Source organism: Ambystoma mexicanum, chromosome 5q, assembly GCF_040938575.1.
Source record: "Ambystoma mexicanum isolate Mex_15411 chromosome 5q, UKY_AmexF1_1, whole genome shotgun sequence".
In the NCBI taxonomy this organism is placed as follows: Eukaryota; Metazoa; Chordata; class Amphibia; order Caudata; family Ambystomatidae; genus Ambystoma; species Ambystoma mexicanum.
In genome coordinates, this window is record NC_090933.1 from 1,296,425,187 (window position 1) to 1,296,439,164 (window position 13,978).

At 46.1% G+C, this 13,978-nt stretch overlaps 1 protein-coding gene across 1 annotated transcript in view; it reads left to right on the forward strand.

The window, feature by feature from the left end:
* The window catches only part of LOC138498711 (testis-specific serine/threonine-protein kinase 5-like), a 616,456-nt gene that overhangs the window by 529,965 nt on the left and 72,513 nt on the right, over positions 1 to 13,978 (forward strand). Inside the window, exon 7 of the mRNA XM_069622355.1 lies at positions 8,663 to 8,842. Coding sequence (XP_069478456.1) covers positions 8,663 to 8,842 — 180 coding nt within the window. The remainder of the gene's footprint in view (positions 1 to 8,662; positions 8,843 to 13,978) is intronic.

Consider the following 13,978-nt stretch of genomic DNA (forward strand, 5'->3'; position numbering starts at 1 on the left):
TCACAGTCTATAGTCTCAGATATAACAGAACTATTAAAATTGGAATCAGTATCACCTCTAACTATCTTTTTGTCGAGTTTATCCGGTTCATTATTGCATGCATTACTGCTCCCACCTGCTCTGGCCACTGTTAAATGAAAGGGACACAATCCCTCTCAGTCCTTCACTGCCAAAGGACACACGCTAGCAGATAGTTCCGCTAATTTGAAGGCCTTAAATGGGCTCCTGGTTCCTAATGATACCCTTGCTTGTGTTGCAGTCCAACAGTCACTGATTTCCTCCCTTTACAGCCTGGCCATACCAAGCTCTCAAAGCAGAACAGGTGGACTGCAGAAATTCCCGTTGGCGTTCCGTAGATGGCCACCTGGTGGCACCCAGGGTACTCCACCCCTACATGGCCTGAGAGGACCATGGCATTGCTCATACAGGTGAAAATGCCACGATTAATAGAGTGTTGCCCCTGGTGTTGCATGAATAGCAAAGGAATATTGTGAAAGATGCGCCAAATGTTCAAGCATAATGTTGGGTGAGCGGTCAGAGCAAAGCTATCTGCATATCCAGTACTGGAGGGTCCCTTCTTAAACGTGCAGACAGATTTGATGCAGCTCCCCACTTGCATGACTTTCTCATACTGCCTGTTGGTGTGTTTTCTGGGTGGGTTGAAGCCTACCCCTGCAGGAGGGCGGATGAGGTCACGGTTGCAAAGAAATTGCTTGCTGAAGTCATACCCAGATTTGGACTTCTCCTTGTTGTAGACAGTGATCTGGTTACCCATTCTACTGGCCAGATTGTTAAAGAAGTGTGCAAGGCACTAGGAATCTCACAGCAGTTTCCCTGCCCGTAACACCCCAGTCGAGTGGATTTGTAGAATGCTAAAACAGCGACCTCAATTTGAGGCTTCACAAAGTGTGTCAGGAAAAAGGTCTAAAATGGATGCAAGCACTGCCCCTAGCTATGTGCAATAACCCCCAGTGCACGTTTGTCCTGTCTGCCCACAAGATCCTTACAGGGTGTCCCATGAGAGTAGGAACCGCACCCCCTGCATCCCCACTCCCTCTGAGTCTGTACCTAGAAGATGAAAATATACTTACGTGTCGCACATTGGTCATCACTGTTCACTCTCTTCATGCCCAGGTGTGAAGAAGTGATAGGGGACTGTAACTCACCAGGGAGGAGCCTCTTGGATCATCAAACATCAGAGATGTTCAGACAGGAAAAAAGGGAATGGATGAGAGGGAAAAGGCAGCACAGAGCACTATGACGATAGAGAGGAAAGGGCACTGAAAGGAAGAGTGCCGAGGGGGATGATTGATGTGGATGGTGGGGAATCACAGAGGAAGGAGGGGCTAACAGGTCCTTTTTTTATGCAGGAAGTGGATAATACCTCACATTGCAACACTGCCATATACCCTGTCAAAAAAGTGACGGTGAGCAATAGGAGAATGATCCAGGATCTCAGGCCAGTTAATGATGTAGTACAGAAAGAATTTCCTCTAGTTCGAACCCTGCCACCATTTTGTGCAGTATACCCAAAGAAGCAATGCACTTCACAGTGATCGATTTAAAGAACGCCTTCTTTTCAATATCCTTGCATCCTTGCACAGTATCTCACAGCATTCACACATGGCGGAAAGCGCTAACAGTACACTTGTTTGCCCCAAGCATATTCAACACAATATTACACAAAGGCTACTAGATTTGCAGTGACAGTGAGCAAAACTGTTGTAAAGATTCCATCACCCTGCTACAACTCCTGGCCCGCAAGGGGTACCAGGTTGACAAGGCCAAACTCCAATACTGCCAGCTTGAGGCGCTTAACTTAGTACAGCTCATCTCAGGAGACGGAAAAAAAATAATACCTGACAGAGCAGCAACTGTGCATGCCGCGCCCAAACCTGTTACAGTAAAAGACATGTAGAAATCCTGGGGTTATGTAAATACTGCAGGGTGTGGATTCTGGACTATGCAGCATGCACGAGACCGCTCTTACAGGGTCTCAAGGAAGCACAAAAAGGCAACCATAAACTAGAATGGGCAGCAGACATGGTACAAAATTGTAATGATTTGAAAGAAGTGATCCCCACAGCCTCAGTTCTCGCCAGCCCAGATCAAACACAAGAATTCTTTATATTTTCACATGAAAACGGCACACTTATGACCGCTGTGCTAACAGAGTAGAGCCCAATGGGCCACAAGTCATTGGCCTATTACAGCAGTACACTGGACTCAGTTATGCAAGGGCAGTTCGCATGCGATCAAGCTCTTTCTGCAGCTGCCTTCGCCATTGAGAAAAGCTCCACAATTGTGATGGGATGCTCAGTTACACTGTACGTGGAGCATTCAGTATTTGCGATCTTGGAAATATCAAAGTCCACCCTGACCACCCAGAGAGCATTGGCATACAGGATTATTATCTCCAAAGTCCAAGTCCAAAGATTCAGTACAATGCAAAACAGTAAATCCTACCACGTTCCTGATGGAAGTGTGCACTGACGAAGACTTGCAGCAACAAGACTGTGCCACATATGAAGGCGAAGAGGATGACATCCACAAAGTGAGAGACTGTCCACTAGATGAGGTGGAGGTACTCTTTGTTGATGGGTCAGCAAGAATTGACCAGGACACAGGGCAAAGACATACAGTTGCAGCATTAGTTCACCTCGAAGGAGGGGAATATGAAACATTAGTAATGAAGCGGTTACCCATGCACTATTCGGCACAAGCAGCGGAGCTTCAAGCAGCTGAGTTTGTAGCACTCATTGAGGCGCTATGTGCATCACAAGGATGCCATGTGACCATTTATTCAGACTCGGCATACGTCACTGCAAGAGTGCATGCTGGGTTGTCACGTTGGAAAAGGAGAGGGTTCCGCAGAGCAGCCGGTTCCCCAGTACAACACGCTGCACTTTTAAACACACTAATTTCCGCACTGTCACAACCTTCCATAGTAGCGGCCGTCAAGTGCGCCGCACACACTGGTAACACTGACAAAATAACCTTAGGAAACGTTGCAGCCAAAATGGCACCCTACATTCCTGTCCCAGTAATTTTGGAATACGTCACAGCCACACCATCACCTGATCGACAACCAACATCATACACAGCGCTGCCCATCGCACAATTGATTGAACTACAGGGTAGAGCACCAAACATGAAAAATAAGTATGGTCCAAAAGAGGGTGTAAACAGTCCCCCACGGACCTACTCTGGAGACAAGAATGCACTGGCAATGCACTGGCAAGGCAGTGTTGCCTGTAGAGCTCTTGGCAATAGCATTCAACCAGTTACACCACCCATTTCACAGCATATTGTGGCAGACATGCAGGAAGATTGGTTTATACCAAACCTTCAGGAGCACTTCACGAATATGATTATACACTACACCACCTGTCAAAACTTTCAGCACTGGCATGATGCTCCGGAAAATACGAGGCACAATGCCCCGCTCTATTGGACCGTTCCGTGAGTTACACATACAGATTATGCAGATATGGGAGAAAAATGCAACAGTTCACAAGACCTAATAGTTGTAGTGTGCTCTTTTTCACGATGGGTTGAAGCTGGACCTTGTGCACATCCGGATGCCAAATGCATGTCAAGATCACCAGCATAGCCTGTAGACCATCCCCCCTCCACTCCTCTATTAAGCACACTCATCAGGGGAAGAAGGAAGACTGGACCCTGTTATTTCGTGTTTGACGCTCTCACCACCTTTGCCATTGCCATCTGCCTAAGGAACTAGCTGGGACCTCCAATATTGCCAGCCCTTGTGGCCACCTCGCAGCTCCCAACATGGCCGCCAGTGAGCCCACAGACAATCTGCTGAAAACGCGGGCCAGTTGCAGGGGTGTGGTTGCTATATAAACCACACTCATATTTTCTTCCCCGCTTTGCATTTCACTGTGATCCGCAGCGCAACGCTTACTGCAGATTCCCCACTCCTCCCAGTTGGCATCCAGCATCAGCTCCGTTACCTGCGACCTGCAGAAAAGGGGAAAGAAACAGGAGTTTTCCGCTGGTTCTCTGCTTCTTCCCACAGGCATCCTGCAACATCTGTGGTATTCTGCGGCCTGCAGAATAGAAGGGAACAGTGAGTTGGTAACCACAGCAGGAACAAAGGCTTTGGAACACTTCTAGGACACTCCTGCTTACCGCACTCACAACCTCCGATGCTCCAGACCCTTGCAAAGGTACAGTGCAGCAAAGGAGAACACGGCCAAAACCACAGAGACTGTAAGCAAGCAGAGTGAAAAGGCATTAACGTGCAAGGCGCAATTAAAAGTTAACTACTGCAAAACCACAGAGACTGTTAGCGAGCAGAGTACAAACCAACCACAGCAAAACCACAGAGACTTTTAAGCAGGCAGAGTACAAATGCAACCACAGAGACTTTTAAGCAAGCCAAGAACAGGGACATTAGGTTAGCAACCACATCCTTGAGCCACAGCGGGTCTGGGCAGCCCCAGTGAAGTAACTGGCACAGATGTTGCCAGGAACCACCCTCACATGCACAGTGCAACAGGTGAACCCAGTCTTCCTGGAGAGGGGGTGATAGCAGGGTTAAATCACAACAGAAACACTGACCCATATCGTTTCTGCCCTAGGTTCTTCATATTCGGTACCACTCCAAACATTGCAACATCCAACAACACATCCCACTCCTTTGACCTCACACTTGCGTGGAGATTATTTGGTTCTACACGGGTGTGGGGCGGCGAGTAGGCCACTGATTTGCCGAAATTGATGGTAACGCCTGATACTCTCCCAAATTTATGAACCTCAGCGAGTGCTGGCTCCAATGAGGCGGAGATGTCTGTTAAAGATAACAGTACGTCGTCAGCGTAAAGTGCAATCTTATGTTGGGAGGGGCCTACCTGGAGACCCTTGATCTGACTGTTTAGACGGATTAGTTGGGCAAGGGGTTCCATGGCTAGGGCACAAAGTAGGGGGGAAAGTGGGCATTCCTGTCTAGTTCCATATGTCAAAGGAATCGGGTCGGATAGGAGGCCACTGACTCTAAGGAGGGTCTTTGGGGCTTGATAGTTAGCTAATACAAGCTTTTGATAGGCAGAACCAAAGTGGAAGGACTCGAGAGTGAGTCGCAGGAATGCCCAATCCACCTTGTCAAATGCCTTGGTCGCATCTGGAGTGAGTAAGGCGAGCTTCTGCGAATCTTGTTTCACAACGTCTATAAGGTTCAGGGCTCTGCGAATATTAACCCCAGTCGACCTGTTAATTATAAACCTGGTCTGATCTGGGTCGATAATATCAGGGAGGACGCCTGCCAAACGATTTGCCAGGATTTTCAAGTATGTATTGGCGTAGAGGTTTAGTAGTGATATAGGTCTATACGAATTATTATCTCTGGGGTCTTTCCCTGGCTTAAGAATGAGGACCGTGATTGATTCTTGCATAGTAGGGGTGATCGTTCCCGAGGTAGCAAAGGAATTAAATAGGGTTGTCAGGGGCGCTACAAGTTGAGGGCGAACATTTTTGTAGAAACGAGTTGTGTATCCGTCTGGGCCTGGGGCTCTGGGTTTTAATAGCTGCATCGAATGTTTATTTTGAAATGTTTTAACATTCAGCTCCTGCATTTTGCATTCATGGTTACTAATGGTATTATTAACCTCCAGAGAGTGCCAACATTGTCGGGTAATTGCCCTGCTGCCTGGGTTATGGAACAGTGGCTTTGCTCTGCCCTTTACTTGGGCAGCAACAGTGTCGGCCCATCCTGTTGTACAATAACACTGCAAAAAAGGAAATTATATGCTATGAAGGTACTTTACAACATCTGACACAAACATTGCCTGTAAAACACAATATCATGTCAAATATGTGTTCTTCAAGAACGTTACGCGTGTCCTAGATAAATGGGGATCTGTAGTGAAATATTTGCTCCTTATCCACGAGTTCTGTAGTACTCGTAAAAACAGGTGATCAGACATGTGTTTACTGATCCACCTTACTATGGGGTAGGAAGTGGGGAAAATGCCTGCAAGTGCATCTCAATATTACATCCAACATAAAGGCGATAATGGTGCTGGTAGAAATACCTTTGGCAATAATGCCGCCATTCCCCAATAAAGTTCAATGGTACTTCGAAATGGAGGAAAATTGTAATCACATAATTGGCTGGACGTGCCACTATGACCTCTGGTGTTAACGGTAAATCCATTTGGAGGGTATAAGCAATGCTTATATCACCAAACTCATAATGAGGCTGGTTGTGTTCAAATTCCTCCACTGACTATACAAAGCATACAGCTACATTTCCTAAATTAGTACATTGGACCTTAAAACCTTACTATTAAAGTTATGATGGAGACTAAGTAGCATCCAAAACTGTTAGAGCCAATGCCGTGTGGTTCTGTGGTACAGAAATGCACATTTCAATTAATCCACAACATTTGATCATTTATCACATGGTAAAGAAATATATGGATGTTCAAAATTGACACCCTATCTACAAGGACTGAACACATTTCACGGCAAGTAAAATATTGGGTTCCTGAATGTCCTATTGGGAAGCCCTATAATTCTCCCAAGATCCCAACGACCAGGCCAGCCTAGGAGGGAGAGTTCCACATGCTTATTTTATATAAATATATTTCTCAATTATACATTCTTCATTTCTTCTTTCAGAATTGTTTTTGTATGCCTTTTGAATTACCTTCTTTAGCACAATTACTTGTGGATTTATTCTTTTTCGTAATTCCTGTTTCCTCTTCAGCTTCTGTCCCTTTCTTTGAGTAGTTTTTTGGGGGGCTCTTGGCTGGTTGTCCTTTTTTTCTTTAGTTTCCTTTTTGGGAAATGTGGTCCGACAAAACCCATAGATTTCCTTCAGTGTTTCAAAATTCACTCCTAAATCAATGAAAGGAGAATATTTTTATCTCAAAAAGATCTTTTTCTAGCAAATGTTTTCCTGATAGGCAACATTAGAAAGTTATTGCCACATTTTTAGAGGATGGAGCTAGCTCCAGAGGCTCACAGGAACTCTGCCTAGTTGCCAGGTCTTGACATCATAATTCAGTATTTCTTCCAACTGAAAGTTCCCTACTGTCCGTCTGTCCCTCAATACTACCTTTACTAAGGGTCAGACTTCTCCAGGTCCTAGAAAGGCACCAGTGTTCAGTTACATGGGAGAACTCCTGGCAGCTTGTCTATGTCACATTTAAGAGCCCCATTTCTGTTTCATAGTCGACAGCTTGCAGTTCCAAAATACTACTGCATATGTGCCTCTCTAATAGTAGCAGTAGGACAAATATTTACTAAGGGTGGCAATTGCTATAACATTCAATGTGACAGAGCCTGTTTTGCTATCATCCTTTCTGTTCCTTCTTCTTCAGGCCCGGAGAAAGACAAACAAGAAGGTGTCAGCATTTTATCGTCCCCACAAAAGAATCATGATCGACTCATAAGCACAGCCTGACCCTAGCAGCTTATATTGGAAGTACAGGTTCAGATTCACAGCCTGAACATAGTGCCTTCAGGCCTAGAATCCAGGGTCTTCAATAATTGATGCTGGGGGGTATGCTCCCAGGATGCCAGGCTCATGGCCATTCAGGACATACTTCCTCCATCTCACGGCTACCAGCAAAGTTCTGGCCAAAAGTCTCATTTACCAACATGAGGGAAAAATATCCTGGTTTACAGTGCCACACGCTTCGTCCTCAGTTCACTCCTGCACCAGACAAGAAAGAAAACAAGACTATTTTCATAAATTCCTAAGCACGCCAAAATAGAATTGCACTCCTCCAGACCATAGATGAATGTCAACTTGCATTTACTACTCCAAAAATAAATCCAGACAGGAGTTAAAATGCAAAGTGTTGAAAAATGGTCATGTGTATTGCAAATGGCAATACACAGGCAAATAACTACCAGGGGCTGTGCAAAATGCAATATGTGACCAGTTTCTCATAATCATAAAACCATGGCTCAGTATTTCATGGCTCAAACATTATTTCAAAACCACTTTTGTTTCTATTGAGGTAACAATACCAGAGGTCCATCTTCACCACCAGGGGCCAAAAAGCATAGGACAGCCAAGCCATCTCCCTGATAGAAATAGAAGGGGCCAGCAAAGCCAGGACCAAGAAACAACCATTCTTCTTCCCTGTGCCCAAACTCTAGAACAGGGGGTTCCTACTAGGGATCCCGAGAACACTATTCATACCATGTTTTCACACTAACCAATGACTATATAAAATTGACCCTTTACCCTCACTCTATTTAAATGTATTTTTTGTCAATATGCTAAAAAGCTGGAGTGGACTTGGCTCTTGAGGACTGGACGTGGAGCCTGTTGCTCTAATAAGATATCCCATTGCATCTGACGTGGTCCCATTCCCTACTCCAATTGAGGACATTGAAAACCTTCCAGTTTCGTCAATACCTGCTTGCTCCAGATTGAGCTTCCATAGACTATGCATGTGGTCATCCCCACCTTCCCTTGACAATGTTACTGTTTTGAATAATTGCTTACTCAATGCTCTGTACCATGTATCCAAACAGTATCTTTGTGCCTAAGTACCAAAGTATCAAATGTATGTGCTACACTATGTACTGCACTCTGTTTCTCCGTGGGGCTAGGCTAGGCCTGCATTCTGTGGAACCTGTATATATTATGATCTCTTCTCGGTCTTGTATCCCCTTCTCGCAGACTGCAAGGATCTGATTCGGAGTCTCCTCCAGTGGAAGCCCGGTGCCCGCCTCGGCCTACAGCAGGTGGCCACACATTGCTGGATGCTTCCTGCCACGACCTACGGCCATCAAAAGAGACTGCTGTCTGTGGGGGTCCAAACTGACCAGAGCACCTCTCAGGAGCAGCAGCAAAAAAAAGGTTACATTGTTGTTCTCTGCTGAAAGCGCAATAAAATAACCATCAAGTACATTCCAACCAATATGAACAACAAAGAAAAGTGAAAATTAAAAAAGTGGCAGCATGTCCCTTGAATGAAAAACCCACAACCCTAACAATATCTAGGCACCACTTAACCGTGATTGCAGGTCAACAGCTTGTTATTTTAGGGGGCACTTCTGACTATATAGGAGGGATGGGGCTGCGTAACCTTGTAAACTTTCCAAACCAGCAACTTCAGGTGAACCAGTGATAGTCTACGCACTCTCCCCATTTCTGTGGGAAGTCAGACTACTTTATTCTACTCCTTCAGCAAGGCTTTGCTATGTTTAACAAGTCCCCGACACCATGGTGGTCCTGGATAGTCTCTGTACCAAAGTGCTCACTGCACATAGGCTCCAACATTGCCACAAGTTCACCAGTCATCTTAACAGCCCAATTGCCCCTTTTTGTTGAGTTCTTTTGTACCACTGTCTGTCAGAGAAAGGTCCTAAGAAGCTGTGCTTTGATTTTACCCTTGTGTGTTTGGTTTGTTCCTGAAAGCATTTAGTTCTTTAGACATGCCAGAAATGGGATCCTTAATTGGGTGGTTTTACTTTTACTGTTTTTCTCTTTTGGTGTTTTGGATGGTGAGGCTTTTTCCACATTGACTGCAAACAATTCTTCAACAACAAATATCAAAATATGTTTCAGTTGCACAAACACACATTCATCATCACAGATTTTCATGCTCTTTGGTGGAATACTTGGCCTCCGTCTCATGAGGCAAATGTCGAAGAGTTGTCAACAAGGTGGGACTAGGAGACCAGACAAAGGTCCATTAAAAGAAGCCATGAATGTTAATGGATTTCATTCCTTCCTTAGAGAGATGCTAGCCACACTCTTGCTTTGTCTGAAGAAGGGTGAGGGTTGAGGATTCCTCTAGCCCCTGCACCCTACCCAGTTCAACCTGAGCGCCAGAATGTGGCCACATGTTTCATGCCAACACCGTTGGGTTGCTGGAGCGGAAGGGTAGCCAGGGATTGCACCGCCACTTGGACTGCTTGTCTCCAGTCTGGGTTTTCTTTCCGTCTGTCTTCACATTACTGCCTCATAACCTTTGTGATATCAGTGCGTCCCAGTTACATTTTGGGTTTGCAAAAAGCAAATGCAATGATCCTCTAAACCCTGTCCCTTCTCCAGAGCCTAACCTTTCAAGTAATTCCCCATGTTGGTGTCCTATAGACGTCAATTGGAGAAAAGTGATATTACTGCATGTGGTCGTGGGTTTGTGTGGAGGCAAGTTCCTCTACACAAAGTCAGATGTATTTTACTTAATTACAGTACTGAAACGCTAAATTAAGTGGTGGAGTGAAAGTACCACCAATTTTTATTGCACTGCAACCTCTTAATGAGACCCTAAAGACGCAACAGCCTGTACTTTACATATGCCATTGGAAAGAGTCTCTGAAACCATTCCCAGAGCGAGCGGGCATCTTGTACTCTGTTAGGTGATGGGCAAGGTCTTTCTTCCCTTACATGAGGTTTTCGAATGGATTGTGTCCGCCCACGTATTCCTCATCTTATGATATTATATCTAGGCAGCTTTGCAGCTTCAGCAAAGATATTTCTCTGCAGAGGGTGCTGTATGTGATGCCGTTGCGTTGATGTACCTCGAGGGCCTCCGTCGAGCGTCAACGTCATCGTCAGTATAAATAGCGCATGCAGCGCCCGTTGGCATCCGTTCCGTTTTTCCGAAAGCTTTTGCTTCGAGTGTTTAACGGCGCGCTTCAGTTTTCTTCATGGAAAATGTCTTCATCTTCGACTCCTTCGACCCCTAAGTTTGGTTTAAAAAATGCTACGACTGCGGGTCGAAGATGTCTGTTACGGATCCTCACCACGTCTGCCTGTGGTGTCTAGGTTCCGGGCACCTTACCGATGACTGCGGGTCCTGTCAGGCCATGACGGTGAAAGCTCTCAGAGAACGCAGAAATAAACTGGCGGTGGGGAGGGTGGCTTCAAAGTCTTTTTCGAAGAAAGAAAAAAAGTCTGGCGAGTCTAGAGACTCCTCCTGGCATAAGAAATCAAAGAAGTCCCAATCAAGGGGTCGATCGAGGCAGTCTTTGTCTCCTTCAAAGAAGGCGAAGAAGAGACGCCATAGGTCTCCCTCTTCATCATCCGATTCCTCTACTGAGGTAATCAGATGCCCGACAAAATCAGATTCCCCAAGAAAATGGGATGCTTTTAGATCTGAAATGATGCAGATTTTCGGGAATGCGGCCACAACCCCCTCGAAAGAATCGCGCAAGAGCCATGCCCTGGTCGCTCCTTCGGACTACTTCAAAGCCAAGCATGAAGCCGGCGATACATTGAGAGAGTGCTCAACCCGACAGGAAGTCGTCGAAAGTATCGACTCATGAACCAAGTCCTTCTTCGATACCATTGAAGAAACACAAATCGTTGAAGAACTCGACGACTTTGTCAACTCCACTGGAGCCAAACATATGGACGCTGAAGTCGAAGGCGATACCGAGTAAACCAGTGCCATTTTCGAAGCCATTTTAGATACCGTCGACGGCCACTTCGACTTTGTCGAAGCCTTTGCCCATTCAGGGTAAGGTTTACAAACCTGTTCAGAAAAAAATCTTTTTAAAGTCCATGTCCTCAATATATAAGGAAGCACAGCCCTCTGAAGAGGATTCCCCTCCTTTTGGGTTACAATTTGGCCCCTCGACCCCTGCCCCGCCTCTGTCCTGAAACAAATGTTCTCCTCTACCTGTGCAGGAGAACATGCAAGAGCCTTACTAAATGACTACCTCACCTCTGGCATCTTCCCTGCAGCTTTCGGGATAGCGCATGTCAAGCCACTTCTAAAAATGACATCCCTTGACCCCCTTGACTCCAAAAATGACAGGCCGATCTCAACACCAGATTTCCCGCGAAACTCATTGACCAGACAGCATACTCCCAGCTCAACTCCTTTGCAGAATCAAACTGTCTCCTTGACCCCACACAATCAGGCTTTAGACCACGACATGGAACAGAAAGATCTGGGATGATCTCAAGGTCACTGCAGACTCTGAAGGCTGCGCGGCACTGATTCTCCTGGATCTCTCTGCAGCCTTTGACACGGTTAACCACTCAATCCTCCTTGACCGCCTTCACTCCCTAGGAATCTGTGGAACTGCTCTCAAATGTATTGCCTCCTTCCTCAGTACACGGAAAAAAATAACCCTCCTCTCCCCTTTTGTCTCAACTGCTCGCTCGGTGAACACTGGAGTACCCCAAGGCGCATGCCTATCTGCTCTCCTGCTCAACCTCTATACGACCACTCTACCAGGAATCATCCGCATGCACAACATCTCCTGTTAAAACTACGCCGACGATACCCAAATTATCCTAAGAATTCCCAAGTCATGCACCAACCCCAATCCCAACCTTGAAGCTTGTCTATGCGATATTGACCGATGGATGACAATAAACCACCTCCTTTTGAACCCTAATAAAATTGAAATCATGGTGTGCTGCAATACTGCCCTTCTTTCACATCCGTTCCCATGGCCCCCGTCGCTTGGCCCACCTCCCCAAGCCCTCCCACATAGTCAAAAACCTAGGCTGCACTGTGGACTTAGGCCTAACCCTCTCCCGTCAGATCAACAACATGTCAAAATGCTGTCACTACCACCTCAAGCTTCTCAGACGCATTTTTCCCTACCTCTCCTACCCGAACAGACTTGCTTCAGTTATGTCTATTGTGATGTCGATACTGGACTATGCCAACTCCCTATACCGAGGAGCCCCGGCATATCAACTCAACAAACTCCAAAGAGCCCAAAACGCTGCCGCAAAACTTCTCCTCGCCCTCAGTCAAAGAAACCACATCTCACCAGCACACCGAACTCTCCACTGGCTCCCAGTTGGACGAAGGGTCCCCTTCAAGACCCTATGCATCACTCACCGAGCAGTGCACAAGACCGGCCCAATGTACCTACAAGAAAAGATAAAAACCTACCTCCTATCTCGCACCCTAAAATCAAGCACTCTGTCAAGATCAGAGGTTCCGCCTTCTCAACCTTGGCCCCAACTCTGCGGAACTCACTCCCCCCCACATAATCGACACACCCAAGACCATATGACCTTCTGCAAAGCTCTAAAAACGTGGCTCTTTCCGTAATGCCAACTATGACCATCTTAGGCGACTGAGTCCTTGCAATACGATGACAATGCTCAATGAGATCCCGAGCAATGACACCACTGAATACGCTTATTAAGTCATTATTAAACAAACACACACTTGAAATCCGGAATAGCAAACTCCTTAGATCATAACTCCACCCAAACACTCACCTCCCATATCACTATGCTTACTCTTTACTGTACACCAACACACAATTAGAGTGCAGCTACACCCCTTGATCAATTTCGGCCTAAGTGCTCACATACAAACATTACTCCATGAACACCTCATCACTCTAATAAAACGCAGCTACATCCCATGACAAACCGGCCTAGCTGCATACATAAGCGTCCTACACAGGCCTAACACAGCCAGAACCCAGTATTGGTGTCCACCCGCCAGACTGCACACATTCAGCTGATATCAATACGACCACACCTAATGCTAGGATGCAGCTACCATCATGCAATTGCATCTGCTGCACACATAACTGGTGCACCCAAGCACTCTATGACACTGTACTCTCTGAACTGACGTGGACTACGGTCCCAAGGGCGTTCAACCTACCAGTGCTTTGAGGTCATACCAATGATATATAGAGTGCTATATAAATGCCAAATAACATAACATAACATAACTCAGAATGCGTCTGAAGAGCTCATTAATCAAGAGTCCCAAATGAGAGACCTTTATGATTCTCTCCAGTCGGCTGGTGGTCTTGACACCTCGCCAGAACTGGAATTTGGCAGGCCTGACCCTTCTGAACATGCGGATTCCACCTATAGAAATCTCATGAATAGGGTCACAGAATATATGGATTGGAGCCAAGCTTCCCCTACGTATGAACAGGAAGATATGACAGACATCCTAGACCAAGGACCCAATTATGTCCTTCCACAAAGCCCTTCAGAGGAAGGTGAATGCAAATTGGGAAGCCCTGGAATCTGGAACTGCAGTTAACA